Consider the following 17,944-nt stretch of genomic DNA (forward strand, 5'->3'; position numbering starts at 1 on the left):
TGTGGAGCCTTCTTCGGGTCATGGGTCATGTTACAATAGAGTTCTATTTGTGTTTAAGCAACAGGTTGTGCATCTGGAGGGTCTGCTTCCCAGCAACAACTAGGGAATTCTGCACCACTTCCTTATGGGTAATGAATGTCTCCAGCCTGAGCTTCATGGGGCATTTTGAAAACCGAGTTTCAGAATGCGCTATGGAAGTCAAATACTTCCAAGTCACAATCTCATTACAAAGGCGCATTAATAATGTTGGTTACAAAATGATGCAATTTTCTAGCCATATCAACACACAGTCCCTCGCAAAAAAGTACAAAGACATCCTCCTATGGTGTCCCATTTTGTGAAATTACAAAAGTTGCTCTGGGACTGCTTTCTACATCTTCGCGATAGGATTCAAGTCAGGACTGGGCCATGAAAAGAATCACTTTCTTAGCCTCAAACTAGGCCAGTGTAGCTTTGGATCACCGTCCTGCAGAAATGTGAAATTTTTAATCACAGTTTTAGGTCTAAAGTAAGTTTTTCTCTAAGATTTTACACAGCTCTGCTCAATGTTGCCATCAGTCTTGAGCTTCCCTGTCCCTGCTGAGTAGACACAGAACTGTAACACTCCTGCCAGCTCCACACTCCACTGTAGGGACGTGTTGACCGAGTGGTGCAGTATGTTGGGTTTGCATCAGATGTAGTGATTGGTATTTGGACCAGGAAGATCAAATTTTGTGCCTTCTCACTACAAAACCTTCTACCTCATGTTTGTAGTGTGGTAAGTGATACATAACATATTCCACACATTCTAAGTGTCATGACTGCATATTTTAAAGCAACAAAATAAGGAAACCGCAGAGGCCTGAGCGCTTTTGCAAGGTACTGCACACAAGTCAAAGCCTGCTGAACATTAACCAGATCTTCACATATTGTATAATAAAAGGCAGCGGTCATGAAACACAAACAGAAGAACCTGGCTGGACACACACATTTTGTTTGATAAGTGCTAAGCATTTGCTTAGATCATCGAAAAGCTTAGTGCATTGTCTAATAAAAGATACAACTTACATTAAACAAGTGTTTCTAATTCATCTATATTTAAATTAACTATGTTAACTTATTACAGTTAGAACCTTCAAGTAAAAAAAAATATATATTTTCTATTAAAACTCTACATTTGCTGACTGGCTTCTCAGTACCAGGTTAGGGGAATAAAGTTTGTCCACAGGTTTTCAGTGCAGATGGGCTTCAAATTATCTAAATCAACTCATTATTGGCTTCAGTGGAACCACTGAAAAGCTCCTGCCAGCTCCTTAGATATTGCTGCTTTAAGAGACCTAGAAAACCTACACACACCAGCCCTCCAGTACCAGAACTGGGAATACTCCATTAATACCATAAATAAAACTTTACAGTGTGATTAATGGAAAATGGCACATCCTAATGGCTATGAAGTAATGGTCTTGCATTAATACAGTAAACCTTTCTAAAAAAAATGATATTTTTTTCATTTTTAGATTTTGAAGGACAAAGATTTTTAAAAGGGTGCTAGCTTGTCTTTTCCATGAACCCAGAATGCACCCATTCAAAGCATAAAAACTGTCTTTGTCAACCTACACATCCACAGCTGACCATATTTATAGAATTCAATTTTGCTCCCTTCATTCACTTACAGCAACATTTTTCCTATACAGCGGAGAGTCTACATTTAGAAAAGAGAAGACGCACATGATGATCCTACCTCACTGTCCCTGAATCTCTCATCGAAATCCAGGCGGTCTTTTTCCAAAGCAGTCAGCTTCAGCTTAAGGTTGGAAACCTCAGCCATCAGATCCAGTTTCTGAGTCTCCAGGGCCGTCCTACTTAGAAGTTCCTGTGGAAAATGGCAGCATTATTACGCTGTTTGCTAAAAAATTCCACATGCTGCCTTAGCTGTTGATGTCATTAGAATTTAACAGCCTTTATAAAACCCCTTTTGTAAAGGTGGTGAATGGAGTTTTAATCCACCACTATCCCATAGTGAACTTTGGGGACATGAGACCAGGCTTTCAAATCAATGGCCTGCATCTTTTTACACATCTCCTGAACTATAAGCCTCTTTTAAGCCTCTCTTTAAAGAGCGGCATAGCTGTATAGACCAGTGAGGTGTCCAAAAGAAACACTTACCTGTTGCAGCATTTCCTCAGTAGCATTGAGCTTCTCTCGGTGTTCCTCCAGACACAAGTCAAGATCCCGGATCTTCTCCCCCTGCGCTTCCACCTGGTCAGTCAACACGCTTACCTGTGGAAACCACAAACCCAACCTCCCTTCTGAAAAGCTCGCACAGTGCAATCCAGCGCACTCCTTGATCTCCTTCACTACCGTCCCTCCTCGAGGTCCACTTACAGGAAAATGAACACAGCCACTAATCTGACAAAACATCTAGGATCTGACATTACTGTTGGAAAGACTGGCGATTCCACAGCAGGTGTGTGAAATTATGGAATCTAACAATACAGTATAATTGTAAAAGACAGTAGTTGTTATACACTTAAAATACTCAGATTTATTAATGTGGTTGCAAAGTTTTACAATTCAAAAAGTGGATTCAGGAGTTTTCTTACTTGCAACACGAGGGATTCCTTGTCACTCTCGAGACGAGAAAGCCTTTCCTGATAAACATCACCACTCACGGAGATGTGCCCATTGGTCTAAAAAATAAATGATTCGCATACTTATTAGCAAAGACCCTGAGAAAATAAATGACAATTCCTTGTGTCTGTAGGACATGTCTTTCTTCCTGATCCACTCATGAAAAAATTCAGATGAAATCTAGAATAACTGTTATGAGCTGAACAACTCATGCAGTAGAGTTTACCAGGTCTTAAGACATTTACATGAAATTTCAACAACATAAATGTCATGTAAGTGCACACTTTCCTCAGGTCAAAATGGAAGTCTAATACTCTGCTCAAGTAATTTGCGAATGATTGGGATTAGTTTTACTCAGACAAGAAAAGCATGTTGCTTAAATTGCAAAGGTGTGTGGGAAGGAATGCCTTCTAGGGTAAAAGAATCTGCCTTTCAGCAAACTGAGATGTGAGAAAAGATGTTCCATTTGTAATGCAATTCTAGGGTAAATGTTTTTTTAGACGGCTCTAAAAACACTAACTGTGTAGTAAATGCCTATGTAAACATTATTTGACACAAAGACATGACTTAGTGCTTGGCATCACCCTGGCAGCTATAACATTATCATTTGTTTGCCATTTCCCTTGGCAACACTAGCACTCCAGGAGCACACTATAACACAGTTCACATTTAACAAGACTTATTACTTATAGGCAAGCTGCTATCAAAGTACAGGGAATGACCAATAGTTTTTAATCATTTCAAATTCTGCATTTCCAAAGGCAAACCAATGTATCTAAGGGATTACCACACACATTCAGTGGACAAATTCTACAAAGAGCAAAAAAAAAGGATTTTAAGTTCATCCACATTTTTCCCCAATTTGAGCTAAGACGTGCCCTCTCAAACACAGCTGAGAGTACACAGAGAAAATTATTCTTTGCAGTCACATGAAAAAAATCACTACACTTTACTCGTTGTTTTTATAAAAATGTAGACAACTAATAAGTCTCTTCTAATAGTCTCTATCTTTTAAACAGTGTGTCTTCTACACTACTGTAAGCACCTCTACATGTTTAAATGATTAAGGCCTTACCTTTCTCATCCACTTAAAATTTTTGTAAATATCCAAAGATCTCTCCATGTCACCATTTAGCTCTCAATTCACAAATTTATCGCAAGGAATCGGATTTCTGACCACCAAAATTAACTTGCTGATAATGTTCAAGAAGACGATGTAAGAGAAGAGTACATTTCCATCCTTTTTCGTCCTCAAGCACGAGAGGGTCCTACAAGCCTCTGCCACTATCGGCAGCACAGGAATGTGTGGTAATTCTTCCAAGTTTGTCTAGGGACAGAGAGGGAGTCTTCCTGCTCTACCCTGTTGACATCAGCAGGAGTGAACAAACCACAGACAAAAGTCTAACCCTATTCCACCAGCCACATGAAGCTGGTCACCAACCTCAAGCTACTGCTGAATTTTGAAAGACCTTTGCCTTTCAGCTAGTAAAACCAAGCCACATCAAGAACTCTCCCCTTTTGCAAATTACGTTACCGAATGCTGCCAGCAACTGCAATTACTAGTAAAGATATTAAAGAATAAGTACGTATAAAGTGACTGGGTACAGTTCACACAGTCTACCTTTAGTAAGAGGAGAGACTGTTCTCTGTTTAAGAGGAATGAGGAAACCATGCAAACAGGGCTTTGATTTGGGAACTATGGAAACCTGGCAGACAGAAGCTGATGTGAAGATGCTTCATGCATCTTGATAATGTCAATGTTTGGTGCTTTTATGCTTCACAGTAGACAGCCTTTAAAATGCCCGACTACACTTTCTGAAATAATCCTCCAAATCTTTCATATTCACATTGAAAAAAAGGGACTTGAGAGGTCACAAACACTTACATAAACCCCTCTTATCTTCAGTTTCTGATGGGCATTCAGTTGTGGAAAAACTGTTACAGACTCACGTGATGCTCTGTTGTACTTTCCAGCTGTGTGAACACACAAGGAATCTTAAGCAGCATTCCTACTTATAAAACTTAAAATCAGAAACTGTTAAAAAGTCTCCTTCTGTCCATTCAATTCCTTCAACAAAAACAAATACCTTATTTGCTCTTCACATTTGAAGATCTATAAAGTAAAGCTTTCTTTTGTTTTCCACTTTGTGGGAAAGTATGACCTCTACAGGTTCCAACAGACAGCCAAGCAATATGCCACCATCATTCTTATTCTCTTGCATTTATTCCTTGGATAAAGATGTGAATTGTTAAACTAAAATGCAATATTCCTTTATTACCTTAGTGCACATTAGCACAATCTGCAAAAAAGGAGCTGTTGACTCTCTTCCTCCAAAAAAAACAAGACATTTTGCATTTAAAACTTGCAGGTTTTAAACCTACAAAAACATAAGCAGTAATCTCATTCCATGCCAAGATTAGGGAACAATGTACAAAGCATTTTCAATTTTTCTTCTGAAAAACAAATATCAAATAGTCCTTTAAAACCTTGCACACAAATCATTTGAAGTTATCAAACCTTGATCTTCATAGAGGAGTAATTTTTGCTTTATGTGGAAACCAATGACCTCATCTTATCTTCTGAAAGGAATCCAACGGTCCTCAGAGAATCGGGCATCCAGTTCTTATAACCTAACATGGACTTTTTTCCTTCATTGTAACAGTGATTAAGCCAGGAACTACTCACACTAGCAACAATGAATTTAAACAATCCTGAAGTTTAGTATTTTACTTTGGACTGTCAAGCCTGAAATTAATCAGGACTTTAGAAACATAATGTTAAAGACAATAATTCCAAAGCCAGATATATAAAACATCCACTTAAATTACCAGAATTTCTCTTCCCTCTTTAATCACATCAATGTTTTTGTCCCAATAAGACAACTGCACACACATAATCTGCATTTCCTGTAACCAATACATTATACCGATATTAGCAGAATTCTAGCCTTGTGAATAACAATCCAGATCCCTGAAGCACAAAGGAATACAAAATGTCTGCATTTTAATTTACATTTCCATCAGAAAAAAAGTACTTTAAAACTTGCATGAGATGCATTTTATGTGTTCAGATCTCAAGTCTCATGGATACATTATAATTTTTGGTTTAAGTAGAAACCACTGACCTAATCTTATCTTCTGAAAAACATCCAAGCTGCCTCAGGCATCCAGTTCCTAACGTAATAAAAGACCTTTCTTTATTCTGACAGTCAAACTAGAAACTATTCACACTTGCAACACTGAACTTAATGAGAATCCATTACTGAAGTCTTTTACATTGGACTGCCAAGCCAGAAACAAAACAGCCTTTAGCACAAAGTCCACGTCAGAAATCGTGCAGATTGTGACTAAGAGATGCTTAAAGTCAGGCTATAAATACAGTATATCCAAGTATCCCATGCAAAAAAGGGAAGAGAATCTAGAAGTTTTTGACACCTCTACATATAACAGCGAGAAATTTATATGGGTAAATGTGTAGTGAATACTGTATTTAAAGCCAAGTGAAAATTAATATAAACCAACACAAAATTAAGTGGAAAGCTCGGTCACTGGAACACTTTTCCAGCATCCCAGCCAATCGGAACACAATGGATAAATGTGATTCTTCAGCAGTGCCCTCTAGTTTATATAATACTTTTTTGTGTTTCCTTTGAAATTCAGTGCAAGTTGAGACTTAAGTCATTACTATTCACCTTTTTCAAATAGAAGCTTTAGTCACTGGAATGACAGACCAGATGCGAACAGAAAAAGCCATTGAGGAAGGAAGTGTTTTGTTGCACAGAGGACCGACAGCTCTTCAGACAGCTTTTCACTTGGCGCTTCACTACGAATTTCTTGCCATAATATCTGTGAACTGTCAGGTGATGAATAGTGCCGTTATTTGTCAACTCGCTACATGGAACATTATTTTTCCTACAACTTGCAAAACAAGTAGGTGCCCAGGCTTTAGGATTTTTCGAATATCATCCTCAACACTGCAGCTTTCAGTATTGCAATCAGCTAGCAAAAACTGCAAAGAACTGTGGACCAACATTACCCCCTCCTGAGCTGTACATCACCCTCTAGGGCTCCCATCAAGCTCCCTTCTACAGACACCTTCTGAGAAAACCAAGAGTCATACCACTGACCGCCTATACAGTATCCGAAGAGAGAGCTTTTTCGGCAAAATCTCAACGGTTAATAACCCCAAATGCAAACTCCTTTAGTTCAAGGCTTCCCTTAAAGAACATGCGCAATAAAAAAATGAAATTAGATGATTTGATTTTTTTTCAGCCTTAAGGCACAGATCTTAGAATATTTGTAAGGGTGTGACTGACAATGACACCCCCCTCAAAAAGGAAGAACAGCTCCTGAAGTCGGCTATTTCCGTTTGTTTCCGTGTTCAAAAAGACATTATGGAAAGATTAACAAATTCGCATCAGAACTGCAGGAGGATAAATATCAGTCTTTATCACCGAAGTGGTGGATCATGACGTTTAAAGGAAAGTAGCGCACAACCGGAATAAGAGAATTCTTGAATCTGGCACGGCCACATCCAGGACCTACCATGTGACCCTGGAGCCACTCCACAATGAGCTCGGCGGTGGAGTCTGGGATCTGGCAGCGCAGCCCTTCCTTCTCTTCCGTCTCCATGAGCTCCAGCAGGCCCCGCAGGTCCTCGATCAGCTGCAGCGCCCGCAGGCTGCCCATGAAGGGAGAGGTGGGGGACTGGCAGTCGAAGATGCCATTGGAGTACTCGAGAGCCTTGGAGCCTGGAGGAACAGCAACACCGCAGAGCTCAGCTGGAAGAAGGGCCTGAGGGTCCACTTGGAGCAGTAGGGATTTGTCATTTCAAATTCACATGTTTTTTATAGCACATATTCTTCATTTATTAAGATACAAAACTGAGGAAGACTTTCTGCAGGTCCCACATGATCAACAGGGAACTGGTCAAATAGTAAATGACCTGAGCAACAGCAGAACAGTACAGACAGGGTGCTGTAGGTAAAACTGTTTGTGATACACAACTAGCTTCCTTAAGAAACGTCAGCTTTCTAATTTTCTAAGGAAAACAAATGGCTTGTCATGAATACTAATTATGACCACTGAAATTCAATGGTATACAATTTCATGAAAGGCACATGGGTGAGCATTAAAAGAAACCTATGTAGGTTTTTAGAAAAAAATACTTTATTTTAGATGTCGATAAAATGTTTTGGCATCATTTTAATTCATTGTTCATCCCTGACTGCTGCATACGCACTAAATCAGGGCAGTCTTGAGAGCTAATCGGGCAAAAACAGAGTCAAACATTTGGAAAGGAGCTGGTCAACCAACCTGCTTCCCTAAACAATTCAGCATGCAGAAGTTGATTATTTCAGTCAGAAATAACCTCTATTAAATATCCCAAACATTAAACCTTAAACATAATATTCTTATGGGCATCTTCATTCGCATCTTGCTGAAACAGCTCCCAACCCATCGCAGTGACGCAGCGAGGTCTGTAACAAGGGCTCCTACTCCAGCTTCCAGACGTCTGCTTTCCCCACCTGCTATGATTCCATCCATCTGCTCCAAGGCTGCAGCCAACATGTCACTGGCATCAGACATCATCTTGGAAACTCCCGAGCAGCCACTTCAACCCCTGGAAGACGGGAGAAAAAAAAAACCCACTATCAGAATATTTGCAGCAGAAAAGCCAGAGAAACAGGTGTACATTTTTCTCCATGAAACCATGGGCAGTGTTGGGAACAACAGCTCCAGTATGAGATCCCAGTCAGCTTACAGTTGTCAACCAACCCCAATCCGCACGTCTCCAGGAGCTGGGAAGAAACTAGAGCGCATGACCAAAAACTGCAGGAGCCAAGATGGAACACACAGACTCCTCACAGACACCCCAGAAACCAGAACAGTGCTGATGTCTGTCACCCTGCCTGCCAAATCTGTAACCAACACTGGTTATTTACTGTAACTTTCATTTGTTTAGGCTGAAGAAGGTCACACTCTTTAAATTCTGCCAGAAAAGCTTATTCTGAAGGAATATAAGTCAGATGGCCATTCCTTACACTTCCTCTCTCTCCTTTCACCCATTCTGCACTGAGCCAGCAATATTAGAAACCTTCCAGGGAAGCCTGAATATTAATTCTTGACGTCAGAAATCTAACCGTGTACATCCAGTTCTTAAAATTACACCTTATGTTACTAAGACAATTTAAGCTCATTATGAAATACACACCATTTTTTTCTGTTAAAATCAGGCATTGGCAATTATGATGTTTTGCAAAAAGGTGAAAGTGTATCAAAATGGCTATTTATTTTTACTTCACAAGCATTCTTATTATAAATAGTTTAAAAGCAGCCTTTCTGAATGACGCTGCAGCATAGCTTGAAGCCATTTCCTGTCATTTTCATTCAATTAAGTGAGATGGTATCTAGCCTTTTCATTGTTTTCCCATAGGGATAAACTATGCTACTGCAGTTATGCTTCCTGTAGATTCCAAAATTTGTACTTCTAACACATGGACAGACAACCACAGCACATTCCTGAAAACTGTCAACTCCATCTGTGCTGCCAAGCTCTGGGAACTACTACCACAAAACACCTCAGCCACTCAGTGTGCTTTATTGAGCCTCAGGACCAAATAAAAGCACTGCAAACAGAAGTCGTCATAAAAACTTAACTAGAATTAATAAAGGTCAAGTCAAAATCTTTGGAGAAATAGATAAAAATACACCACTCTTTTTGGAGAAACAAGGATTGATTTGACATCTATTTCTATGATAAGAGAGGTTTCAAACTAGGAGGGCAAATTGACCCACCCAGCTTGTTCGGTCAGTGTCTAACCCACCTGTTTCTTAAAAGAAGTCAGGGTGTCACCTTCGTTAACATTGCTGGGTAGATTGTTCCACACTCCCACAACCCTTCGGGTAAAGTGCCTCTTGTTCTTGTTCTTGAATGCATTTGCTATCTACTTTAACAGTAATATTAAAATGTCCCATTTTCAATGTACATTCCTTTATCATTTGAGCCAATAAAATCATTTACAATAAGGTTTTCTAAACTAATCTTTTCATATGGCTTTTTGTAAATGTGCCAGACTCTGACCTAAAAGATACCTAATCATTGCATCAACAAGACCAATAAAAAGTCTCATTTTTTAAATGGTAGCTTTAACATAGTACTTACATACACATTGCGAAGTGTGGTTTTGGTGAGAAATCGAGATCAAGGCCAATGAAAATGTGTTTTTCTATAATGGACGTAACTGAATTTTTTTAGCACTTTTGCTATTGATGTTTCAAAAGGCAGGGTCTCAACAATATTTTGAACTTGCATCTTTTGTAATGATATCCACAGTCACGTTTAAGACTAAAACTGTGATACCACACAATTTCCACTACCACACAATAGATATTACTATCTGGATTAACTACATTACATATTCAGATGGATATTCAATAAAACCTATGGCTGGAACATGAACAATCAGAAAGCAGAGAACTCTGTTAGTGACTTATAATTTCTCACGCAGACAAGAAAAATGTTTTAAAAACCCGTCATAAACAACTCCGACAGCCTTGCAGAAAATAAGATCAGTAATCATACAATAGCCCCAAACAAATTCTCAACAATTTTGCGTAACCCTGATTTCAAAATTAATAAACTTTGTTTGATTCCATCCATTTTCTAACCACTTTATCAAATTCGGGGTCGCAGTGGAGCCCGAGCCAATCTCCACCAGCAACAGGCACAAGCAGGACACACCCTGAACAGGACACCATCAGGCCAGACACAGACAGGGAAACTAGCAGAGAGCATCTCTTTGAAAACAATGCCTTGTTCTCATTCCCTGAACAAATCCAGAAATATATTAGAGGACAAGGTTTCTTGCAATGTCTCCAAATCAAAAATTCATTCCAAACCACAGTCAGACTGCTACACATTACTCCTCAACTTCCCTGTTATTGCGAGAAAATCTAAAATTCAAAGAAACCTCTTTCCCAGCTCTACAAAACTGTACCAAGAAACTGATCCCACTTCCTCTCCTCCGATACCAGTTCTTGTCATTATTACCGACAGTTTCTGGAAACAAATCAGTAAAACCTTTACAGGGACCAACAATACAGGTCTTTCGATACAAGACAACTGACAGAGTACACAACGCAATAAAGAGTGAATACAATGGGATTAACTGACATGCACAGTATATCCGAGTACACTGCACCCACACTCTCCATTACCTTCACACTACTTGACAAGAATTATGGAAAGAAATCTACAAACAATCCGGGCCTGTGAGCCACAGTATTCCACTCTCTCCTTCCCTATGTTTAATAGGACACCCACCTCTCAAACTTCAAGAACACATTCTGTTCACCCTGACTACCACCCAGAAAACGCCACTATGTACTGTAACTCAGTCCAATAACAGATTACATAATGGACAAATTTAAAGCTTCTTGCAAAAAACAAAATAAACAGTGAAATCTGGACAATTTTTACTGCATTACAATTATCTGAGTTAAAACCATACCTACATACATCTTCAAAAGTACTATAATTAACCATTTTTTGTATATTTATATTTGAATGGATATTTAAAATATCAATAACAATAGCCTGATATCCCTCCGTGTAGAAGAAATAAGTCCTTACACTTTTCTGGACACTCCACTCAAAGCACTTCACAGGTAATGGGGATCCCCTTCACCACTACCAGTGTGCAGCCCCACCTGGATGATGCGCCAGTCTGCTCCCCACACACCAGCTCTCAGTGGGGAGGAGAGCAGAGGGATGAAGCCAGTTCAGAGATGGGGATTACTGCTTACAACTGGCAGTCCACTTCCTGCAGCAGCCTCAGCTTTCCCAGGAGTCTCCCATCCAGGTACTGACTAGGCTCACAGCTGCTCAGCTTCAGTGGGCTGCCAGTTGTGAGCTGCAGGGTGATAAATCTGCTGGCAAATAAAGATTAATAAAATATACAGCTGGTGTGTAACTCCTGCTGTTTGTGCTCTGCCATTTGGAGAATGCGTGACACTGATTAGTAACAGAAATTAAATGTGAGGGTAAATGTGGGGCTTTACAATGCATATACTGTACAGTTTAAAACGGTGGTTTCCAGAAATGTAAGCTTTCCATTTTAAAAAAAGTGGGTGAAAACTTACAATCGAGTTTTCTGCAAAGAGGGAAACGTTTTTGTTATTCCAGTCCGACTACAATAATAGATTTACCATCGGGCCTTTAAAAAAACTCAGAATACGTCAGGCGTTTACTCCGTAGGAACAATGCAGAGCAGGAAAGAATGCATGACATGTTAGTGCAGCGTGTCATCCCCTACACAGCAACAACTGAAAATCCTACTGAGGCTCTTGGTCTCTGGACTCTAAAATTAACAAGCTGCCAGAGGCCTCTAGGCTTCGTGCAAAGTGGCAGGAACAAGCAATGTTGAAGATTTAAAGTAATAGAAGAGATTGATTTTTTCCCCCCAACTGTTAATCATGCCTGTTAAATGGCACAACTGCAATGCGTGGTTATATTCATCTTTGCTGCAACACTAATGAAAAAAAAACTAATGATAGGAAATCACACCTCGGTGTCAAACAATTATAGCAAAGCAATCTAGAATGTGGACTCTGTAATTAAACTAGGGTGCTTGTAAGTGCTGCAATATGAACTTGCAACAGGTTGCATTTGGAGTTTAAAAAACACCTGTCTAGATCTCTGTTAGTATTATGTACATATTCAGTAGGAGCCATGTAGAGAGAACACAGTATACAGAGTGCACTTGAATATCTCATTTAAAGTTGAGGAGTTTTTAAATAAAAGCAAGTCCAATCGGCAAAAGAAAAAAAAACAATGTCATGTTACTTCCCTGGACACATCCACTAGACCGATGGATGTTTAGGAACTCCAAACCACCACAGTAATTTGAGATAAATTTAAATTGTGTGGCTACAGTTATATCACCATACAGCAAAGCAGAGACTAGTGCGTCACTACAGCTCTGAAGCCAAAGACTGTCCAGTAGTAGTTGGACTTCCTTAGAAAATGATTTTCTGCTTGACAGGCCATACTTGCATTCAAAACTAACCACTTTACATACTGAATGGTCTTTCTCTTGGTCCTCATAGCATCTCTATGTGCCAATTTAACTCTGGGTCAATGAGAAACTCAAGTTGGCCCGCATGGAAATACCACAGGGTGTGCCGAGGCATCAGGTTAGATAGATACTTTATTGATCCCGTGAGGGAAATTGCAGTGCTACAGCAGCTTAACACAGAACACAGGTAGGCACAAACCTAGAGGTCTGGAGACATTTGGCCCTTCTAGTCCATTTTGTAGTTGGGAGGCTTGTTCGATTCTTCCACAACACTATGTAAAGTGCTTCTTGCTCTCAGATTGAAATGCTTTTTCCATGTAGTTGACAATTGGTGTGTATTTCGCTATTATGGAAAAGCGTTTTTCACTACTTGAGAATACAGCTTGAAGATCCTCTGTCTTCAATTTCAGACTAAAAAGCTCAAGTGAATTAAGGGGTATTTTAGGATCAGGACCGTATTCACATGAATGCCGCCTGTATGGAATTTTTCTCTGTGAGGTTTGTGTAGTTTTCTGTCCTTTTATCGTCTCGTGTTCTTTACTCAGAAACGCCTTACAAACAAAAAAAAAATTACAGTGTATTTTCCTGTTGTGGAAAAGCCATGTGGGAAATAATCTGTCCCAGCAATAAGGCAGCCAGTCTTTTAGAAATGTTACAGGAACACGTCAGTCAAATTTATCAAGGGAATTTAAAATATTTCACTATAAAATTGAATGAATGTTTTAACACAGTCATATCAGTTTGTTTGGTAACAGCAGCACTTTACCGTATAATAACTTAGGAAAAATGGCAAAATCATTGGGATTTTGAAGCAGATGAACCTAAATGCCCTCTCCATTCAGAGGGCTACACAGACGGCTAAGAGCACTGAGCAGTGTGGCACAACCTCTGCACTGTGAATTCACATTTCTCCCTCCCCCAGGCATGAGGGCAGTCGACTCGGGAAACTGTTCATCCTCTTTGCAATCTCCCTCATCAATAATAGAAAAATTCTTTTATCATCTTCTGAAACACTGTCGCCCTGGGAACTTTATTGTATCATGGCTTTGTCCATTGCAAAACAAATTTCCCCAACGGCATAATAAAATTAAATGAAAAGGTGTTTTTAACATGGATGTTACTCCAGTCTATAATAAACCATAAAGCAAATAAGCAGAGATGTCGTGTTTTGAGCGGGAAGTCAAAGTTGGCCCTCAAAACAATCTCGAGAAACTTGCCAGTGATACCAGTGAGGCGCCGGCTTCCTGAGATGATTCTCTCTAAGGACACACTGATCCAAGAGGCTGTAGCGACTTAGAATATCAACTTGGATTTACTCAAATATTCGAAATTGACCGCGAAAGCAATCCCCAGAAACGAACTGCATTGATCAGCCTGGGACAGCTGGGAAAATGTGTCGCCACACTCAAGCGTCTTCACGGTCAGCTTTTGAAGAGTAAAAAAAATTCCAACACGTTGCTCCTGAAGCCATCCTGAGCAAGTTTACACATCATTAAAAGCAGAACGTAAACCATGGACAAAAACTAAATTAAGAAGTATCTGGCATCAAGAGTTAGTTTCATTTTGAAGATGAGCCTTCTAAATTCTATTCTAAATTAAGAGAGTTTAAAATTAATTGGAGAGCGATAAAAATAATTTTGGAAGCATCTATAAGACCTCACTGCTATAGTAGCGGATGCTTAATCAAATAACTGCCCATGCTTTACAGCTGACCAATATGTTGCTAGTAACTGTGATAAGCGATCTGTTTTCAGAAAACAATACGTTTCAGGGAAGTGTTTGGACCAGTCCCTGATTGCTACTCTAGTTCGACTATTCTCTTTGCCAGACAAGCAGCCCACTGCTCTGATAAGAGTTGAAGGACTGTACCTCAGAAATGTTTCGGAAAATATTCAAGTATAGTGAGTCATCCGTGCCATGAGGCAGCCAGGCCTGTGGAAATGGGGTTTGATTTGATAACTGGGGCATTCTGGGGAGGGGGGGCTATGCACTATCATGTTTTGATAGGTTATAACACCAGTCATACTACAACACTGCATTTTAGTCTTGTTTGCAGAAAGCAGCTCAGGTCAAACGCATTCCACTGGGGCAGAACTGATTATTTAGCCAGCTGCGTTACTTCCTGGGAAAGCTGAACAGCATCCGAAGACTGGAGGCAGCACAGACATCCAAAACAGAAACTGCTTTTCCTGACAGAAGCCCAGTTTTGCAAGTGATACTTCTCTGACTGAAATTTTATGTATTGTATGTATACATTAAGAATCCCCAAGGTTGATGCCTTAGTTGAAATACAGTAGGAACAAAAACTTTCTGTAATGTGTCCCACTTAAAAAAATTAAATGCAATACTCTTAAAATAACGGCATGACAAGACCAAAGTCATAATTGCCAATTACGTCCAGAAAATAAATTCAATTTTATTCACTTTAGTTCATGTGAGTATCTACCACTGACATGCATTATACTACAAGACACCTCCTATAGTATGCTGTAAGGCTCTGTTACTAATCAGGGGGAGTTTTACATTTCTCCTGGCAGAACTGCTCTTGATCCTGAGGTTTTCCTGATGTTTGCGGCCTTCTTGAGTTCAAACTACAAACGTGCTTCAGTTCTTACATGCAAGTCCTTCTAGGAAGAGGCCATCACAAGCTGAGAGACAAGTAGTTTGGGAGAGAACAGCTGAATTTCTCCAGAACGTGCAGGCATCTTCAGGATGTGGACTGTACCTGCATGAATGACGATTCAGGTAGATTCAGCTTACCGTAACAGAGGTCAAGGACTATTGGTGTGCACTCTTCAGAGGGCCCTCTGAACATAACCACAACGCTGCTAATACTAGGAGTCTGTGTCCTCTTTTTATACCTCAGTGAAGGATTGATTTTTGGTACATCTTTTATATACAGTAACACCAAGATGACTTCAAACTTATTGCAATTGTAACACTTATGCCTGTACTCAAAACATCTGCAAAATGATGACAGTGTTTAAAAAAAACGTACAGTATTAAAGTTTGTTAATACATCCTTGTGATTCTGACATGATGCATAGACTGCAGACAGCTACAAATTCTATTTCACTGCAGCTGAAATAAAGGCCAGGTGATCGCTTCACCTCTGTAGCCCGGCCTTTCCCTGATCTCCTGAAGAGGGGGTCCCTCCCCCACCTGCCTTCACCAGGGAAAAAGAAAACCTTCAGGGGGCTCTATACAGTTCCAGAGCACTCCACCGTACTTCCAAGGAGCAGAATGCTGGTGCGGATTTGTTGGATTTTACTTGAAGGAATACTTAAATGTGGGAATAAATGTGACCCTCATGTTTCATCTATGACGAATGTGACTTGCTGTATCTACTGCATGTGATACTATAATAGTTACAGTATTACTGTTACAGAGTCATTGTTATCCTATCCAAAATACACTGTTACAACATAGTACTCTTTATTTCATTTGTAGTTATGAATATTTCTGAAGGGCACTGTATAAAAACTTTTAAAATGTACCAGTCTAGTTACAAAACTCTTTCATGCAAGCAGGATCAAATGAGGAGAAACATTTAAACAACACATTAAAAATTCATTGTGCAGTGGTTTTGGTTACAACGCATACATTCAAAATGGACAGACATTTCACATGCCTGGTGAGAACATACTGTATCACTATAATTCATGTCAATACAAGTTTAATTAAAACATTTTTTCTTTCTCTGAATATTAAGAGTCATGAGCACACTTTAGATAATAATGATTAGTCATTTTTTACATCAAGAGAGAAGTTCCCGTCTTCACGTGCAGCAATATCCTGCGAGCGCAGCTGGAGAAATAAGAATGTACATCAAGGAAAAGGGCAGGAAATACAAAACCAATAGACTAAGTGGCTTTATGGTTGTTGTTCCTGTCAAAGAACGGATGGTCTCAGATGTACAGGTCTGACTTATTTCTGAAAAGCTCAGTACTGTACGTGATGCACTTCTGAAGCAGATCGATCACTGATTTTAAGAAAAGGCATTTGGCTGCTTTAAATCTAGAACCACCTGATGTTTGCTGACCATGGTAAGACAGTCCAAAAGAATGGGTACAGGGGTTTTTGAGCAGATAAATTAAAAAAACAGTACATTTCAGCTGTTTCTCTCAACATTGTTCCTTCCAGGAAGAGAGAATTCCTAGTGGTCAACATTTAAGACATCACAGGATCAATATTTTTCTTTAATGTGTATTCTGCTGAATCCTCTACCTCTACTCTTGAGGTAACCCCTTGAGTTATCCCTTTAACTGTTAAACAAAACGCCAAGAGATGCAAAAAATAATTCAGAAAAAAAAACCAGAAAACTGGTAAGCATGTTTTTATGTCTTTTTTTCCAAAATTTCACTTAGTGAATTCACTGTACACTCCAGTTTTTCCAACTCTAAAAGCACTGAAAAAGTATTTAAGGCTTTGGAGTTGTTTAAGGACTCTGATGCTGCTGTTTTGCACTTAATTCTTGGTGCCACTTACACAAAAGCAGAAATTGAAACGTTTTCCATTTTGAGAAGCAAAGCAAGTGCTGGTCTCGCATGCACAAAAGGCCCACTGTGAGTCCTTCAACAAGTGATGTAAGAGGTGAATGAGAGTTTATATCAGCCTGAGCTGCACCTGGAATCTTATCCCTGGTCTGCCAGGCTCTCACACAAAGACCTTCTCTCACAGAGCAGCACAACACAGCTCCCTGGTTCCTCTGTAAACTCTCACACACTGGGGTGGAGCAGGCAGTTGTCGCTGGTGCTCCCACTTTTCTTAACTGGGCCAATTGTTCGATCGGCTGTCGGTGTTGTTTCCAGGAAGGAAAAAACACAAAAATACAGATATACATTTCAAAATGGATATATGTTTTTGGTATTGCGCATCGCACAGCACTACAACAGGTTAATTAAATTGATACAGAAAGTTCAATGGCGATTTTAACATCTTAAAAATCTCTAAATTAAAAAGTGGTACACCAGGTACCTAATCTGGGTTTCAGCAGATCCAATCTCTGGGTACACCACGAGAAAATGGGTCCACTATGCCTCCTGACCAAATCAATGTGTGCCGACTTGTTCCACTATAAAATTTACACCATGGACTAGCCGACACTGCCAATGTGTAGTCATCGCCTGTCAACAACCACTGCGAAACTTGTAATATACCTCAGCACTACAGTACAGTGAGGCTTAATGAGCAACACCAAATTACTAGATGTATTGAACTTGTCATTTTGACCATTTATACTACCAATTCCTCTT

General features: G+C 39.6%; 1 protein-coding gene across 16 annotated transcripts in view; it reads right to left on the bottom strand.

Moving 5' to 3' along the window:
* The window catches only part of ppfibp1b (PPFIA binding protein 1b), a 55,820-nt gene that overhangs the window by 19,668 nt on the left and 18,208 nt on the right, over positions 1–17,944 (bottom strand). For 15 of the 16 annotated variants that reach the window (XM_088645872.1, XM_088645873.1, XM_088645876.1 and 12 more), the window contains 5 exons: positions 8,139–8,233; positions 7,156–7,361; positions 2,583–2,669; positions 2,146–2,259; positions 1,721–1,852 (listed from right to left, as the gene is read on the bottom strand). In XM_088645872.1, the coding sequence (XP_088501998.1) occupies positions 1,721–1,852; positions 2,146–2,259; positions 2,583–2,669; positions 7,156–7,361; positions 8,139–8,202 (603 nt within the window). In that variant the 5' untranslated portion in view covers positions 8,203–8,233. Of the gene's footprint in view, positions 1–1,720; positions 1,853–2,145; positions 2,260–2,582; positions 2,670–3,685; positions 4,217–7,155; positions 7,362–8,138; positions 8,234–17,944 lie in introns of those variants that run through there. The other variant, XM_088645882.1, reaches the window with a different exon arrangement.

This window comes from Lepisosteus platostomus, chromosome 9 (genome assembly GCF_059453375.1).
Source record: "Lepisosteus platostomus isolate fLepPlt1 chromosome 9, fLepPlt1.hap1, whole genome shotgun sequence".
Taxonomy (NCBI): Eukaryota; Metazoa; Chordata; class Actinopteri; order Semionotiformes; family Lepisosteidae; genus Lepisosteus; species Lepisosteus platostomus.